The sequence below is a fragment of the Rhinoraja longicauda genome, chromosome 10 (genome assembly GCF_053455715.1).
Source record: "Rhinoraja longicauda isolate Sanriku21f chromosome 10, sRhiLon1.1, whole genome shotgun sequence".
Lineage (NCBI taxonomy): Eukaryota > Metazoa > Chordata > Chondrichthyes > Rajiformes > Arhynchobatidae > Rhinoraja > Rhinoraja longicauda.
The window spans coordinates 2,662,662-2,680,673 of NC_135962.1; the positions used below are offsets into that span (position 1 = coordinate 2,662,662).

The following is an 18,012-nucleotide window of genomic DNA, read 5'->3' on the forward strand; positions in this document are numbered from 1 at the left end:
TCTCCCACCCTGAGTGTAGTTGGTGTTAAAGTTGTCCACTCATCTATTTTTCTTAAAATTGCTGGTGGTTCGCAAGTTTTCATTTTGGGATGCATAGAAAATTATCGTGCCACCCAGTTTCTGTTGTAAAATCTGTTTAAAATGTCCATGTTTGCGTTTAGTACTTGAAGTGACAATGTCCTGTCTTTACTGCGTTGTAACTTGTTGAATTTAATCTTAAACAAAATAGCAAGCTTGTTGTATAAATCAAGAGAAATATTGGGTTTGCAACAGTGTGATTTATATTGATCTTAAATAAACACTAGGCAGTTTGAAAAATAAACACTAGGCAGTTTGAAAAATAAACAGCCTGCAATTAGACAAAGTAAATTTAATATGCATTTTCTTCCCAGCCAATTTGATATTCATGGTGGAATTTACTGGCCTTTTCTCCTGTCAGTGTGATCTGTAATGTTCTTTCTAACTTTCCTAAAATTCATGTTTTGGGAAATATGTAGAAGTCTAATAAAAAGACACTCATTTTGAACCCGTGATAATGATCCATAAGTAATGGCATTTGGTAGCTTTATGGTTATTTTAGCTTCCTCTTCCCATCTCTTCCATAATAAAATTATTTACTTGATAGAGTTAAATTCTTGAGAACGTGACAAAGTAAATACTCAACCTTGCCTGTCCATAATGTAACAGAATGTTGGCTTTCTAACCCCTTTCCTTTTTAGTTATCTTCCCCTGCCTCCTATCCTGCCTTGGTCCACCTATTTGTCCAAATTTCCATTTTTCATTGATTTAAATAGTATAGTTGACTCGTGTAGTATGACTGGGCAAAGCTGGTAAATTTAACCACTCACCAGTGATAAGGTGGCACAGCACTTGTCATAATTGAGTACTGCAGCCATGACTATATATAAATATATAAATGTAACTTTTTGAAGAAGCCACTTTCCTTTCATTCTTTCAAAGCAAAATAGACAACATCTACAGCACCTTAACCACCAACGCACCTGCTCCCCCTCAAACCACCTGCCCCCCCTTATCCTGTCAGCCCCTGCCTCAGTTCTCCCCAATCTCCACCACCGACCTCTCTGACCTCTTCACAGGAATAAAAACTGCCACCTGCTCTCTGGACCCCATCCCCTCCAGCTTTGTCAAGGCCTGCCTTCCTGCTCTCTCTCCACTTATCACTGCAACAATAAACTCCTCCCTGTCCACTGGCATCGTCCCGCCATCCCTCAAAATCGCTGCTGTCACCCCCATTCTGAAAAAACCTGGTCTAAACCCTGACACCCCAAACAACTTCAGACCAATCTCCAACCTACCCTTTCTGTCCAAAGTTTTGGAACGTGCTGTAGCTTCCCAACTAAAATACCACCTCTCTACCAATAACCTGTATGAAACTTTCCAATCTGGATTCCGCTCAAACCACTGTACTGAAACTACGCTCCTCAAAATCACAAACGACATTCTCCTCCTCCAACGCTGGCAACCTCAACATCCTCATCCTACTTGACCTCAGCGCCGCCTTTGACACCATAAATCACTCCATTCTCCTCACCCGACTTGAAACCTCCCTTAACATCACCGGCACAGCCCTATCCTGGTTTAAATCTTACCTCTCTGACAGACACCAGTTCATCTCCATTAACAACTGTAAATCCCCCACCGCTTCCCTCCCCCAAGGTGTCCCCCAAGGCTCAGTCCTTGGCCCCCTCCTCTTCATCCTCTACCTGTTCCCCCTTGGTCAATTAATCCGCCGTCATGGTCTCAACTTCCACTGCTTCGCCGATGATATCCAGCTCCTCATCTCCACCAAGTCAATCTCCTCCACCACACACTCTACACTGACAAACTGCATTACTGAAATAAAATCTTGGCTTCAATCAAACTTCCTCAAACTCAATTGCAACAAATCTGAAATCATCATCATTGGTCCAAAAATGCTCACCAAATCCACCCAAAACTTCATCCTCAACATTGATGGTCTCCCAGTATCCACCTCACCTCACATCCGGAATCTTGGAATCATCCTTGATCAAACCCTCTCCTTCGACAAACACATCAAACACATCACAAAGACAGCCTTCTTCCACCTCAAAAACATTGCCCGTCTCCGTCTCCTCCACAGCTGCAGAAACCCTCATCCACGCCTTCATCACCTCCCGTCTGGACTACTGCAACAGCCTCCTCTATGGCGCACCCTCAAAAATCATCAATAAACTTCAATACATTCAAAACTCCGCTGCCCGTCTACTCACACACACCTCGATCCGTGACCATATCACCCCCGTCCTTTATAAACTCCACTGGCTCCCCATCCCCCAGAGAATCCAGTACAAAATCCTCCTCATAACCTACAAAGCCCTCCATAACCTGGCCCCATCCTACCTGACCGACCTCCTCCACAGGCACACTCCCACCTGCACCCTCCGCTCTGCCGCTGCCAATCTCCTATCCCCCCACATCCGGACTAAACTCAGATCCTGGGGGGACAGGGCTTTCTCCATCGCTGCTCCCACCCTATGGAACTCACTACCCCAAACCGTTAGAGACTCCCCCACACTCACCACATTCAAAACATCGCTGAAGTCTCACCTGTTCAGTACTGCCTTCAACCACTGAAGGTCACCTCACCTTCTGTCTCCTTTCTCTGTTCATTTATTTATTTACTTATTTATCTATTTATTAATTTCCCTATGTTCTCAAAACTCTGTAAAGCGTCTTTGAGTATATGAAAAGCGCTATATAAATAAAATGTATTATTATTATTATTATTAAGTCTTCATTGATTAACCATGACCAATCTCAAAGCATGAGTCATAGGGTGATGGGAGATGTGAAAAGCCATTAAATGGACATTAAATTTCAGTTTTCTGGTGAAATTGAAATAAAAGTCCATTGGGGAGGACTCTGAAGAGTCTGAAGACTCTGAAGAAGGGTCTCGACCCGAAACGTCACCCATTCCTTCTCTCCCGAGATGCTGCCTGACCTGCTGAGTTACTCCAGCATTTTGTGAATAAATCGATTTGTACCAGCATCTGCAGTTATTTTCTTATACTTCTGATATTGAGATTGAATTCCATTGTTGGAAAAGTAAAAGGGAAATTTATTCTGCTTTTTTCTTATGCTTTGCCTAAGCTGAGGTAATTTTTCTATTAATATTGACATATCTCCAAATCAAAATTGCTTTTATTTTAACCAAACTTCCTTTCATCAGCCCCTTGGTTCCTTTCGAAACTGGCCATCCTGGGAGCTGTCCATGTGCCCAGTCTCCAAAAACCAGGTAGGCAATTATGTCAAAATGCACAAACACTTCAACTAGGAAAAAAGTCAGATGATATTTAATTAGTACCACCATTGAACAAATTAAATGTCTCGTCTGGAAAAGAGAGCTCTCTGAAGACAATTTGGCACCATTGCTCATCTCTAATGTACAGATTTTGTTTGAACTCAAAGAAAATACTGTTAAGCAAATAACCCTGGAACTTGGAATAATCCAAACGTTGATTTGCAGAATCATCACGTTACTGTGAATTTGTTCCAGTACAATAAATATTTCCCTCTAGAATGTATTGTAATTGTCAGATTTTAAAGTCTTTTGAAAAACATTTTAAATTCAGTGATATATGGATGTATTTGTCGATCATGTTTCTGCTACACTTTAAAAAGTTTTTGTAACCATCATTGGTTGACCATTGTTAGATAAAGTTTGGTGGCCAATTTTGCCCGCGCCTGTCAAGCAACATTCTGTGGCTGGAGTCTAAAGTGATACATTTCCAGTGAAAGCTAGAAATGAAGGCTCAGCAGATTATATTCACTGGAATTTAGATGGATGAGAGGGAATCTGATGGAAACATATAAAATTCTTATAGGTTTGGACAGGCTAGAGGCAGGAAAAATGTTCCCGATGTTGGAGGAGTCCAGAACCAGGGGTCACAGTTTAAGAATAAGGGTATGCCATTTAGGACTGAGATGAGGAAAAACTTCTTTACCCAGAGAGTTGTGAATCTGTCGAATTCTCTGCCACGGAAGGCAGTGGAGGCCAATTCACTTGATGTTTTCATGAGAGAGTTAGATTTGGCTCTTAGGGCTAAAGGAATCAAGGAATATGGGGAAAATACAGGAACGGGGTACTGATTTTAGATAATCAGCCATGATCATATTGAATGGTGGTGCTGGCTCAAAGGGCTGAATGGCCTACTCTTGCACCTATTTTTCTTTGTTCTATGTTTCCAGATCCGATAGCATCTGAATAAAACCTGAGTTAACATTATATCAAAACTGGCAGTTCTAATGCAACCAGAAAAGGCAGGTTGTCTGAAACTGTTAAGTTTAGAACTGAGCCCAAAGAGTTGTAATGTGTCTAATCAGAAGATGAAATGCAGTATAAGAGGCAAAAGATGTAGAGGTGGGAATGGGATGGAGAATTTGACAGTTGGAGTCGCCCTTTTGAAAAACCTCCACTCAGTATACAATGTATATATTTGGTTTATGCATTGTAGAAGGAAAAAAACTGCAGATGCTGATCTAAATCGAAGGTAGACACAAAATGCTGGAGTAACTCAGTGGGTCAGGCAGCATCTCTGGAGAGAAGGAATGGGTGACTTTTCGGATCGACACCCTTCAGACTGATGTCAGGGGAAGGGGCGGGACAAAGATAGAATGTAGTCGGGGACTGGAAGACTCGTGGATGAACTGGGAAGGAGCTAGAGAGGGAAAGCAGGGACTATCTGAAGTTAGAGAAGTCAATATTCATACCGCTGGGGTGTAAACTAAAGCGAAATATGAGGTGCTGTTCCTCCAATTTGCGTTGGGCCTCACTCTTGACAATAGAGGAGGCCCAGGACAGAAAGGTCAGATTGGGAGGGGGAGTTGAAGTGCTGAGACACCGGGAGATCAGCTAGGTTAAGATGGACTGAGCGGAGGTGTTCAGCAAAACGATCGCCGAGCCTGTGCTTGGTCTCGCCGATGTAGAGAAGTTGACACCTGGAACAGTGGGTACAGTAGATGAGGTTGGAGGAGGTGCAGGTGAACCTCTGCCTCACCTGGAAAGACTGTTTGGGTCCTTGGATGGAGTCGAGGGGGGAGGTAAAGGGACAGGTGTTGCATCCCCTGCAGTTGCAGGGGAAGGTATCTGGGGAGGGGGTGGTTTGGGTGGGAAAGGATGAGTTGACCAGGGCGTTTCGGAGGGAATGGTCTCTGCGGAAAGCTGAAAGGGGTGGAGATGGGAAGATGTGGAGTTGGAGAAAATGTTGGGGGATTCTATTTGTATGTGACGGCTGATGGGGTGGAAGGTGAGGACAAGGGGGACTCTGTCCTAGTTACGAATGGGGGGGAGGGGGAGCAAGAGTGGAGCTGCGGGATATGGAGGATATGGTATGAAGTGTTCCATACCAGGGCATCGGAGATGTCCTCATTCATTAGGAAACGGGGGTTCCCTTCTTCCATTATAGATGAGGCTCGCACTAGGGTCTCCTCCATATCCCGCAGCTCCACTCTTGCTCCCCCTCCCCCCATTCGTAACCTATAACTGACAATTGTTTTCAAACCTGCACCCAATGACTACACACTTTCTGAAAGGTATCACTGGATAGTGATAAGAATTGGAACCTGCAATTGATTTTGAAAATCCAAATAATCCAGTGCCATAATCACCATTTTGATTGAAATTGAATAATTTGGCACAGACTAAATTTCTTGTCTCTGTGTCCCTCTATATCTGTGGTTCCCAAACATTCTGAATTAAGGCTCATGGCCAGACCAACTAACATTCTCTGAGTATGTTACTTTTAGCTTTTGTTAACTTTCTATGTAAATAACCTAATTATGATCTGATCCTCTGTGGGGTTGCAGAGCCTAATAGGTAATGGGGCCTAGGATGCTGTGGTGTGTCCAGAGTGTTTAGCTGTCCTATGCATCAGGAACTGATCAATACAAGTTTTACTTGCTGCAGCTGTAAGGGCTTATTAACGGAGCAACAAGGGAATATTTGAACTAAAATGTTGTAAATAACAAATCAAATACTCTCAGGACATTTGTACATGTACAGGTCTTTACAATACCCAGGAACCTTATGGGTATTTGGCTAGCTGCTTAATTCCTGATAATGTATTGAACTGAATTCTGAATCCTAGGTGTTGGGGCTGCAGGTTCTAGTCCAGTAATAGAATTGTTGTCTCTCAGGTGTAGAAATCGTGCAGTAGGCTGTCTCAACATCCATTGTAAATTCTGATTAAATTTCAGTTTGCATAAGTAACTTGTCTAAATGAAACCAAAACACAGCTCTGGAAAATAAGATTGAAAGAATATCTAGATTTTTGGTATGATGTTTGGTACATAAATTGTTTACCTTCGTTTGGTATAAATCACAGATGACAATGATGTCAACAATTGCTGCATAGTGGACTTTTTGTCCATTTTGTTCATTTTCCTTTGTTATGGGCGGTCACGGTGGCGCTGCCTTGCAGCGAATGCAACGCCAGAGACCAGGGTTCGATCCCGACTACAGGTGCTGTCTGTACGGAGTTTGTACGTTCTCCCCGTGACCGGCATGGGTTTTCTCCGAGATCTTCGGTTTCCTCCCACACTCCAAAGACGTGCAGGTTTGTAGGTTAATTGGCTTGGTAAATGTAAAAAAAATTGTCCCAAGTGGGTGTAGGACAGTGTTAAGCGTCAAGCGAATATATAATTTACATACAAATCTCTCTTCATTTACTATCACTCCTCACTTTTAAATTTAAATAGCTCTCCTGCAAATATATTGGCTTCTTTCTTGGAATTAGCTTTGCCAGTGTTGGACTACTTCTAGTCCAAATGTTATTATTCAGATAATATTGGTGGCAGATAATGAAACTTGTTGACATTGGTCATCACATCTAAGCTTGGTCTTGTCCTTACCACGCAACTACAAGTGTAAACTCATTAAAATGGCAGATACTGTGGAAATGACAATCTTGGCAAATTGTCTCTATTTTCCATCATCCCAGTTTTTTTTGGAATTTGGATTCGCTTTAGTCCTTGATTCGGTTATCCAGTAAACCCAGATTTAGCTTTTTCTTTTGTTGAGCTCGGTGCCTTCCCAAAACCTGTATTCTTTCACTTCAAAAACTTCAATGCACTAGTAATGAATGCTTTGAGCATCCAGTGCACATATCTCTATTACAGAATATGCTATTTTATTAATTTATAGACTGATCGTGAACTTTGACCTGCATGTCTATTTAGGTAAAACTTGAAATTATTTGCATGTGAACCTGTAATTCTATTTCACAGTACCAGCTTTTAATCGATCCAAGTGGAGTGAATAATCCTGTTGCAATGGAAACAGATGGAGCCTTAATAGAAGATATCCAGTTAATCCGAAAGGTAGTAGAAGATACAGCGACTCAGGTATAAATTGGCCAAAGCTACCATTTTATTTAATTGTACAAAATTGCGAAAAGCATAATAGCATTGTGTACTTCACAAATTGTCCAAAGTGGTTTGATACATTTCATTTTGTGTAAGAAAATAACTGCAGATGCTGGTACAAATCGAAGGTATTTATTCACAAAATGCTGGAGTAACTCAGCAGGTCAGGCAGCATCTCAGGAGAGAAGGAATGGGTGGCATTTCCCATTGAAACATCACCCATTCCTTCTCTCCTGAGATGCTGCCTGACCTGCTGAGTTACTCCAGCATTTTGTGAAATGATACATTTCATTAATGTTGTATTGGTGTCAATTTGTCTTTAACAGTTTCTGATAACCATGACTTTTCAGAGGGCATAATATTTTTGTAAAATATCTAAAACACCCCAATGAGAAATAAATAACTTACATTATTTACTACGGTGTTAAAGTTCGTTTCTTAAAATAGACAACAACATAAACAGTTAAAGGTAAACCAAGCAAAGCTTTAATTATCGTCAGACGGGAGTGGGGGGATCAGTGCTAAGGGTGTATGACCATACTCTGCACTCCCCTTGCTTCCACTCAAAGATGCAGCATTTTCGCAGCATTTTTATACAGAATTTGCAGCCAGGATGTTTAACACAACATTTCCTTCAAATCAATCACAAACTGTATCGAACGCAATATATTTGACACCCTACAGTCAAAATATTCCACACAATAAGTCATTAGTCTAAGGTAAGGATCCTTATATCACAGAAGGTCTTGTTTACATACTCCCACAAGTAGTCAACAGTTAACCACATCCTAATCTTAGCGAGAGCATTGTCCATCGTCTTTCCCAGACATCCTTCCCAGGCATAACAGGATATAGAGTCATAGAGTCCTACAGCACAGAAAGAGGCCCTTCGGCCCATCGTGTCCGCGCCACCCGTTACCAAGCACAGTCTAATTTTAATCCCATTTTCCCGCATTTGGACCGTAGCCCTGAATGTTGTAGCATTTCAAGTGCCCATCCAAATGCCTCTTAAACGTTGTGAGTGTTCCCGCCTCCACCACCACCCCAGGCAGCGAGTTCCAGACTCCAACCACCCTCTGAGTGAAAAAGTTCTTTCTCACATCCCCCGAAACCTCCCTCCCCTTACCCTGTATCTATGTCCCCTTGTTGTTGAACCTTCCACCAGTGGAAGAAGTTCCCCGCCATCTACCTTATCTATGCCCCTCATGATCTTGTACACCTCGATCATGTCCCCTCTCAGCCTTCTCTGCTCCAGGGAAAACAACCCCAGTCTGCTCAGTCTCTCCTCATAGCCGAGGCCCTTCATCCCTGGCAGTATCCTGGTGAATCTCTTCGATATAGTGTCGAAGCTGGCATTGAAGCTTTAGGAATCACATAGTTATATCCTGCCTGGTGCAATTTTGCAAACATCAGCTATTCAGGACCCAAAGTTCGGGCTCATCCTGTTCATTCATTCTACCATTTTATTATTTCTGTGGTTTCCAGGGATTGTAAGCTTCAGCTACCAGACACATCCTTATGAGCAATTAACATTCCTCCACTTACAACAATATGGAAGCCCCAAAAGCATACAAACAGCCAAGCATCCCATCGTGCAAAGTTAATAGCCATTAACTCTTTCAAAGGATCAGCAGCTCCTTTCACATGAAATGAGGTTGCATTATGTGTGCCAGCCATGAGCATGGACGCAGAGTTTATTTGGCAGTTGGACCTAAACCTTGCTCGTCTGATTTCCGCCAGGGGGTATGGGGAGAAGGCAGGAAGGGGGTACTGATTGAGAATGATCAGCCATGATCACATTGAATGGTGGTGCTGGCTCGAAGGGCCGAATGGCCTACTCCTGCACCTATTGTCTAATGTCCAGCCACAGAAGTTATAGTTCAACTCCCTGCACAACAGACATACGCAAGCATTTTCCAGGCCAATCCTGCAATTAATCATCTAATTAACTGTATGAGTGAGTCACAATACATCCATTGGTATATATTATGATGTTCATCCTTTTAGCAAGATTATGACCCAGTGACTTGGTTCTGATGCCACATGTAAGTGAATGTTGTGCATAATGACTACACCGCAGGACTGACAGCCTTGAAGTATTTTGAAGGATTACTGTTCCCCTTGACCATCCCTGCTTTGAAATTAATATTGACCTAATCCCGATTCCAGGTTCAACCTGAGGGGACTAAAGCTAATGTTGAAATTCTGGGCTACATCAAGTACTACATTGTAAGAATTAGCATCAGGACCCTGATTAAAATTAGGGCTATGGCTTTCACAGCATCATTCGATCAAGTGGAAAGCCAAAAACAAGTTGTTATCACTGATACACTGAAGAAACAGATTTGAATTTATATTAATGGCTTTTGTTTGGACAATATTTAAAAAATAAATCATACAATAAAAAGTATTTGTAGAAACAAAGAACTATAAATGCTGGTTTATTTATACCAAAGATCGACACAAAGTGCTGAAGCAATTCAGTGGGTCAGGCAGCATCTCTAGAGGAAAAGATTAGGTGACATATAATGGGTCGGGTCTAAAGTCCTGACCCAAAACGTCATCTATCGTTTTCCTTCAGAATGCTGCCTGACCCACTGAGTTACTCCAGCACTTTGTCTATCTAAAAAATGTTTGTGTTTAGTTTTCAATTATTGCATCTTTTTTTTAAAGAAGCGATTGTAAATTTATTGTTTCATTTAATTTGTTTTTTAAACTTGTCATTCTTGCCACTGACATACACTTATTTCCACAGGCGCAGAAAGATCTTCGAAAGGATCGTCCACTGGTGCGACGCAAATCTGAACTGCCTCAGGATATCTACACCGTGAAGGCCTTGGAGTCTCATCGCCGAGCTGAAGAGATAATATCTGCTCATGATGGGCATTAGGTCACTTCAACAGAAAAATATTGTTTTTAAAAAAAGCTATTCTCTGAACTCTGTCTATTGTAGAGGCTATTATGCTTTGTGCCATACCAATCAGCTATACATTGAGTCAGTGCTTTCTTGAATTCGGTTTGTAGGCAATAATTTTACCATCATGAAGTCAAGCCTTGGTAGTTCAAACAATGGTAAATAGAGTATAGTGTTTTCTACAAAAGGTGGAATTAATTCTTCGAGTTGTCGTGTCCACAGAACCAAATTTTTAAAAATTGTGTTTTCTATTTTTTATTTCAAATCTTAGAAAATAAATGGGATATAGAATCAAATTTATTCCTGAGAAGTCACAGACTGGACTTTTAGTACATAAAGTCACATTTTTTGCATTCTGACAGCATTTAATTTTATTTACTTCACCTAAAATATAATGTAAACATAAAGGTCACTTTCTGAACTCTTTCATCTCACCAATTTCAAGGAGGTATCTTCTGTTTTAACTTTTATTAATAATGCACTGCATGGAGAGTATCTTTTTTAAAAAAAAGGATATTAAAAGAAATGGTCGTCTTTTGTTTTCGTTCCATACAATAGTGATAAGTGATTTAAATTGCCACAGGGTTTTGTCTGTAAATTAACTCAATTTTTAAACATGACTTCGTCCCTTACTGATATCTAAAATAACTATAATTAATTCTTGCTGAGTTGGTTCATGTTTAATCTTTTTATTCGAGTGCTTTGACATCGCATAGTTTTTAAAGGTTTGTCTGAGCTCTTATTTCTCCATGTATATTATGCAAAATAAAATGTAGTTTTGATGAATCTCCAATCGTACTAAATCAGCTGTGGCAAGTATTCTCAGGGTTTGCTGTTATCTTAATCCATTCCGTCGTCCTGTTAATGTTTTCAAATGCAGCTTTTCAGTTTTTAATAACCCGACTTGTCAGTTTACTGGTATACTTTAAGCTGTTCTGTCTCAAAAGTTAAAAAAATTAAGATGCCTTGCAGAAAAAAGACCTGGAAAAATGTCAGTCTTCGAACCTAGGTTTTGGATATAAAAATAATGTCTCACACTGTTCCGATTTAATGTGCACTAGACTTTACAAATCCTGTTAGAATATGGTATGCTAAAGCATGTGAAACAGGTATTACATATCTGTTGTAACCGTGTGAAATAACTGATTATGACTTAGTAATCAGAAGCTAGTCAGAAGAAAACCAAAAATAAGTGTTTGTGCATATTCTCTAAAGTAGTTGTTTGGTCAGTCTTGTATAACTTTGCAACTAACTTTGCAAGTAATTCAAATTGTTATCTGACATTCAGTTTGTAAAACAAATTATAAGAATGGTAAGAATATCTGCAAACACCACACAGTTAAAATTTTCTCAAGTGTTCCTGTCTGTTTACATTTTTTTTTTAACGTTTTTTTCTGAGCCTAGCTTGATGAAACAAGTATACAGTTGAAGGGATATTCAGGGCTATAAAGTTAAGGTAAATTTGAAGTTTTCCCAACTTTATATTGTGCGAGATAAATCTTCAAATTTTAACTTGACAAGTGAATGTTTAAAAAGTCCTATTTAAGCATGTGGATGTTAAGTGTACATTCAACAAGAGTTGAAATCTCTTCCCAGTACTTGTTCTTTTATAATATAGTATCTTGCAAGCTGTTGCAGTGCTATATTTATTTCCATTGTTTGAACTTCCGTCTAACTTTGACTCGTAGTTTCTCATATTCATTGGTTTTGGGTGTTCAATATGTTTGTGTGAGGTGTTGCAGCAGGATTGTAATTTTATTTTGGCCACTAGAGTGTATATTGTTTGTATACAGTTTGAGATATCCTGTCTTCAGCGGTTTTCTTAATTTTAAGTATCTATAGCGAAAGATTGACACTCACCAAATAGCAAGTCTATTTCGAACTGCATTTATTCTGTTAGTGCGATTAGCAAGTTTTTAACCTTAATCTGGAATTTATGTTGCATTAAAGGGGCTAGTCCTCATTTTCCAGCCTGCAATGGATGATAATTGCACACGTTTTGAGCTGTTACCAAAATAATAGTACTTCTTACTGTGCAAAATATAAAGATTACTTCATGATAATTTGGGAATACCCTTAATGTAAATTAAAGACTATTTGGTAAAGGGGATGTAGACTCTGGATGACTTGGATGATTTTTGCAGGGGGTGGGGAGATGGGAAGCATTCTGCAGACCAACCAGCAGAGAATGGGTACCTCACAACTAGCATGAGCAGTATTATGCTGGGTAATAGAAATTGTAAATATTTATTGATAAAGTAATTCCAAAACTTGTTCTGGTGACTGTTTTTCTTTTAAAAGCAGATTAATAATTGGCATCCTTTAAGTTTATTTGTGTTTGTTTAAAACCCTACAGCCCTGTACAAGAGGAATGTCTAGTGACATGACAAGTGACCTTTAGTGTGATACCTATATAAATGGCTTCATTTTAATATTGTACATATGTTGTACTTTGTTTTAAGTAGTGTAATATCTTAAAGTAGATTTCATATTTTGTACAAAATGGTCCCATGTACAGAATAAAAAGTTCCTAACAACTACAAAAGTTGGTAAGTGGCAAGGATGTTTTTCTTTTAGAAAATATTAACAATGGTGGCATTAAAAATATTGAAATGTCAAAACTTTAAGCTTATTCAAAGTTGGTATGTTATGTTTTTATGCATTAATCATTTCACTGTGCACTTTTATCCAGACTGAAATTATAAAAAAATGTACAGCTTTGTAGAGAGAATAAAAATACAATAATAATTTTGCATTTTCAGTCTGTGAACTACAGTGACCAATGTTCAATCAAATGGCTTAATTACTGCTTCATTAAGCAACACAACCAGGACTTTGTCATTCCAGTAATCCTTTTCAAAATGATTTCTTAAATCCTTCCATAAAGGTAATGTTTATCTTCCCACCACAGACTTTTGTCCAGAATTTATCTACAATATAACCTGTGTATTTCTTTAGTCATTTTTGACATTATTTCTTGCTGATTAAAGATCAAGACTCGAGTTGGACTGCCATTTTCACATATTCCTCGTTCCAGTTTACATCTTGGTTTTGCTGCATTGTACTTCAAAGAAGTGTGAGTTAACAGGATCATTTTGCTATTTTTTTCAAATTTCAAATTGAAACCCCAAATGGATCTTTTTAACGCTGAACCACTTGTGGAGGTATTACTGCACAGCTAAGAACATTTTGCTCTTCTGTTGCATTGTGGAAATTTTATTAATTTAAAATATATCCGTGTACTTTCTCCCCCAAATTCTATTACCTGAATTATAACATCATTGGCAAGTCCTTTATAATGATTTGTTGCTGCTTCAGCCATGATTGAGTTGCAGAGTAGACTTGATGGGCCGAATGGCCTAATTCAGCTCCTATCGCTTCTGAACTTATAAACAAACTTTGATATCATTCCTTGAAGTCCAAGAGCATATTAACAACCATAACCTCCGATCTGAGAAACAACCATTTAACAAAGTGCTTTACTGTGTACCTTTCAAGAGAAAGCATAGGGCTGGAACATTTATAATTCAGAATAAATCAGAATATAAAAGGTCATTCAAGATTGAGGAGAACAATAAAGATTTATATTCAATGTGTATCTCCCCAAATGATATACTATTCTTTGATCCATTAATTTCTTATGGTACTGTTACAGTCAATGTGGTCACCCACCACTAAACATCCAGGCATGGATTACAAGAGCAAGAAAATCATGATGTACATTGCAAGCCACCTTTTGGGGACCAGGCTCCCTTTATTCTTCAATATTCTCTAGGCCCCTTCCATTCATGGTATATCTCCTACCCTATTTGACTCTGCAGAATGTATCACCTCTTATCACAATTAAATTCCATCTGCTGTTGCCCTGCCCACCTTGAAAGCTGATTGGTATATCATTCTTTAGCCAAAGAATACCATCCTGACATTCAACAACAATATAAATGTTCATGTCTAATGTGGTATTATTTACTTCAAAATACTCCCAGTGAACAGTTCACATAACACTGGATGAATAGGTGAGAAAGCAAGTTAGAACAATCAGCATGAATTATGTGCACAAAATCAGCCAAAATAGGTCCCAATTTCATGGAGAGATGCAGAGGAGAGGGGACAATGTTCCTTTCCTTTATTTGTAAAGATAGGAAAGAAAGAAGCACAGGAGAAGATGGATGAAAAGGAGACACAGGACAGTCAAGCTAACAAATCACAAATCAGATTTAAGCTGTCTATTTAACACTTTACCGACCTGAAACATCACCTACCATGTTCACCAGAGATGTTGCCTGACCCGCTGAGTTACTTCAGCACTGTCTTTTGACAGCTGGTTCTTGGTTGCATTAATGGCTATTAGACTTTATCCTGTCTGACTACAGCTGGCATTGCCTCTCTTCTAAACTGGGTGTCTGATCACCACTATGGGACCACGTCACCCATTCCTTCTCTCCTGAGATGCTGCCTGACCTGCTGAGTTACTCCAGCATTTTGTGAATAAATACTGTCGATTTGTACCAGCATCTGCAGTTATTTTCTTACACCACTATGGACCAGGTAAACAAGTACCAAAAAAATGGACCAGAGTTAGAAAATATTTTAATGTTGCTCTGGATGTTGATGCAACTGAACAAAAGCAGGGTGCAGCCGAGATCGAAGAGGGGACGGGGGGGGGGGCACTGAAAACAACGGAGGACCCGGCGGGGGGCTGCTGAGAACTAAGGGAGGGGGCTTAGGAAAGGGAAAATAGATTATGAGGGAAAACTGGCAAGGAACATAAAAACTGATTGCAAAAGCTTTTATAGATATGTGAAGAGAAAAAGATTAGTTAAGACAAGTGTAGGTCCCTTGCAGTCGGAAACAGGTGAATTGATCATAGGGAACAAGGAGATGGCAGACCAATTGAACAAATACTTGGGTTCTGTCTTCACTAAGGAAGACATAAACCGTCTGCCGGAAATAGCGGGGGACCGGGGGTCTAATGAGATGGAGGAACTGAGGGAAATCCAGGTTAGTCGGGAAGTGGTGTTAGGTAAATTAAATGGATTAAAGGCAGATAAATCCCCAGTGCCAGATAGGCTGTATCCCAGAGTGCTTAAGGAAGTAGCCTCAGAAATAGTGGATGCATTAGTGATCATTTTTCAAAACTCCTTAGATTTTGGAGTAGTTCCTGAGGACTGGAGGGTAGCTAATGTAACCCCACTTTTTAAAAAGGGAGGGAGAAAACGGGTAATTATAGACCAGTTAGCCTAACATCGGTAGTGGGGAAAATGCTAGAGTCAGTTATTAAAGATGTGATAGCATCACATTTGGAAAGTGGTGAAATCATCGGACAAAGTCAGCATGGATTTACAAAAGGCAAATCATGTCTGACGAATCTTATAGAATTTTTCGAGGATGTAACTAGTAGAGTGGATAAGGGAGAACCAGTCAATGTGTTATATCTGGACTTTCAGAAGGCCTTCGACAAGGTCCCACATAGGAGATTGGTGTACAAACTTAAAGCACACGGTATTGAGGGTTCAGTGTTGAGGTGGATAGAAAATTGGTTGGCGGACAGGAAGCAAAGAGTAGGAATAAACGGGTCATTTTCGGAATGGCAGGCAGTGACTAGTGGGGTACCGCAAGTCTCAGTGCTGGGACCCCAGTTATTTACTGTATATTAATGATTTGGACGAGGGAATTGAATGCAACATCTCTAAGTTTGCGGATGACACGAAGCTGGGTGGCTGTGTTAGCTGCGAGGAGGATGCTAGGAGGCTGCAGAGTGACTTGGATAGATTAGGCGTGGGCAAATGCATGGCAGATGCAATATAATGTGGATAAATGTGAGGTTATCCACTTTGGCGGCAAGAACAGGAAAGCAGAGTATTACCTGAATGGTGAACGATTAGGAGAAGGGGAGATGCAACGTGACCTGGGTGTCATGGTGCACCAGTCATTGAAAGCAAGCGTGCAGGTGCAGCAGGCAGTGAAGAAAGCGAATGGTATGTTGGCATTCATAGCAAGAGGATTTGAGTTTAGGGGCAGGGAGGTTCTACTGCAGTTGTACAGGGCCTTGGTGAGACTGCACCTGGAGTATTGTGTGCAGTTTTGGTCTCCTAATCTGAGGAAAGACGTTCTTGCCTTAGAGGGCGTACAGAGAAGGTTCATTAGATTGATCCCTGGGATGGCGGGACTTTCATATGAAGAAAGACTGGATAGACTAGGTTTGTACTTGCTGGAATTTAGAAGACTGAGGGGGGATCTTATAGAAACATATAAAATTCTTAAGGGGTTGGAGAGGCTAGATGCGGGAAGATTGTTCCCGATGTTGGGGGAGTTCAGAACCAGAGGTCACAGCTTAAGAATAAGGGGGAAGTCTTTTAGGACCGAGATGAGAAAACATTTCTTCACACAGAGAGTGGTGAGTCTGTGGAATTCTCTGCCACAGAAGGTAGTTGAGGCCAGTTCATTGGCTATATTTAAGAGGGAGTTAGATGTGGCCCTTTTTGCTAAAGGGATCAGGGGGTATGGAGAGAAGGCAGGTACAGGTTACTGAGCTGGATGAGCAGCCATGATCATATTGAATGGCTCGAAGGGCCGAATGGCCTACTCCTGCACCTATTTTCTATGTTTCTATGCTTTGTCGGCACCAGAAATGTGGCGACTCTTGTGTACAATCTAGGTGAGGTCTTCTGTACGATTTTACTGGGTTGAATGCAAAACAAAGCATTTCACTGTACTGAGATACATGTAACAAAAAGTATCAATGAATCATTGAGTTTTTAGTTTCAGTTAGCATTTTGGTTAGGAATGTTTGCAACCCTTGAAGAGTAGGTGTATGGAGCATAACTAAACTATAGTGTAAAAGGATACCGCTAAAGGAAACTTGTATTTAAACATGATTGTGCTTATGTATATGTAAGATTATTACTGAACTGTATACAAAAAAGGAATTTTATGGTACCTGGGTACATGTGACAATAGTGTGCCATTGATTTTAGCAGGCCAGACAGTATCAGCAGAATCAAGTGGACAGAAGGCATTTCAGGTCGGGACCCTTCAAACTGATCTGCAGTCTGATAAAGGGTCCTGACCCAAAATGGCGTCCGTCCATTTCCCTCGACAGATGCCGCCTGGGCCTATTGAGTTTCTTCAAGACTTTGCTTTTCGTCAAGCTTCCAGCAATTGTATTCTCTTACATCTCTGTTAATTTTTAATACACAGGAAAACATCCTCTAAGGCTCTATGGAGAAGATTTTGGCAGCCTACCCTGTTGATCAGCAGGGTAGTTAGTTCAGTTTACTGTCACATGTACTGAGGTACAATAAAAAGTGTTTTGTTGCATGCTATCCAGTCAGTGAAAAGACTACATGCCAAACTAGTCAAGCCGTCCACAGTATACAGATACAAGATAAAGGGAATAACAATTAGTGCAAGATTAAGTCCTGTAAATTCTGACAAAAGAAAGTCCGTGGGTCTCTATTGAGGCAGATGGTCGGTCAGGGCGGCTCTGTACTTGGTGATAGGATGGTTCAGTTGCCTGAAACAGCTGGGAAGAAACTTCCCTGAATCTTATGAATGTGTTTTCACACTTCAGTACATCTAGGGGAGAAGAGGAAGTGACAAGGGTGAGATTGGTCCTTGATTATGCCAGGGGCCTTGACTGAAGCGTAGATGGAGTGATAACTGGAAGATGGCTGCAATTGACAATGTTTGTA

General features: G+C 40.4%; 1 protein-coding gene across 1 annotated transcript in view; it reads left to right on the forward strand.

Annotated features, from left to right (window-relative positions):
• The window catches only part of ppp2r5ca (protein phosphatase 2, regulatory subunit B', gamma a), a 50,394-nt gene extending 37,038 nt beyond the window's left edge, over nt 1-13,356 (forward strand). The window contains exons 12-14 of the mRNA XM_078406035.1: nt 3,212-3,277; nt 7,267-7,383; nt 10,160-13,356. Coding sequence (XP_078262161.1) covers nt 3,212-3,277; nt 7,267-7,383; nt 10,160-10,294 — 318 coding nt within the window. The 3' untranslated portion in view covers nt 10,295-13,356. The remainder of the gene's footprint in view (nt 1-3,211; nt 3,278-7,266; nt 7,384-10,159) is intronic.
• The last annotated feature ends 4,656 nt before the right edge of the window (nt 13,357-18,012 follow it).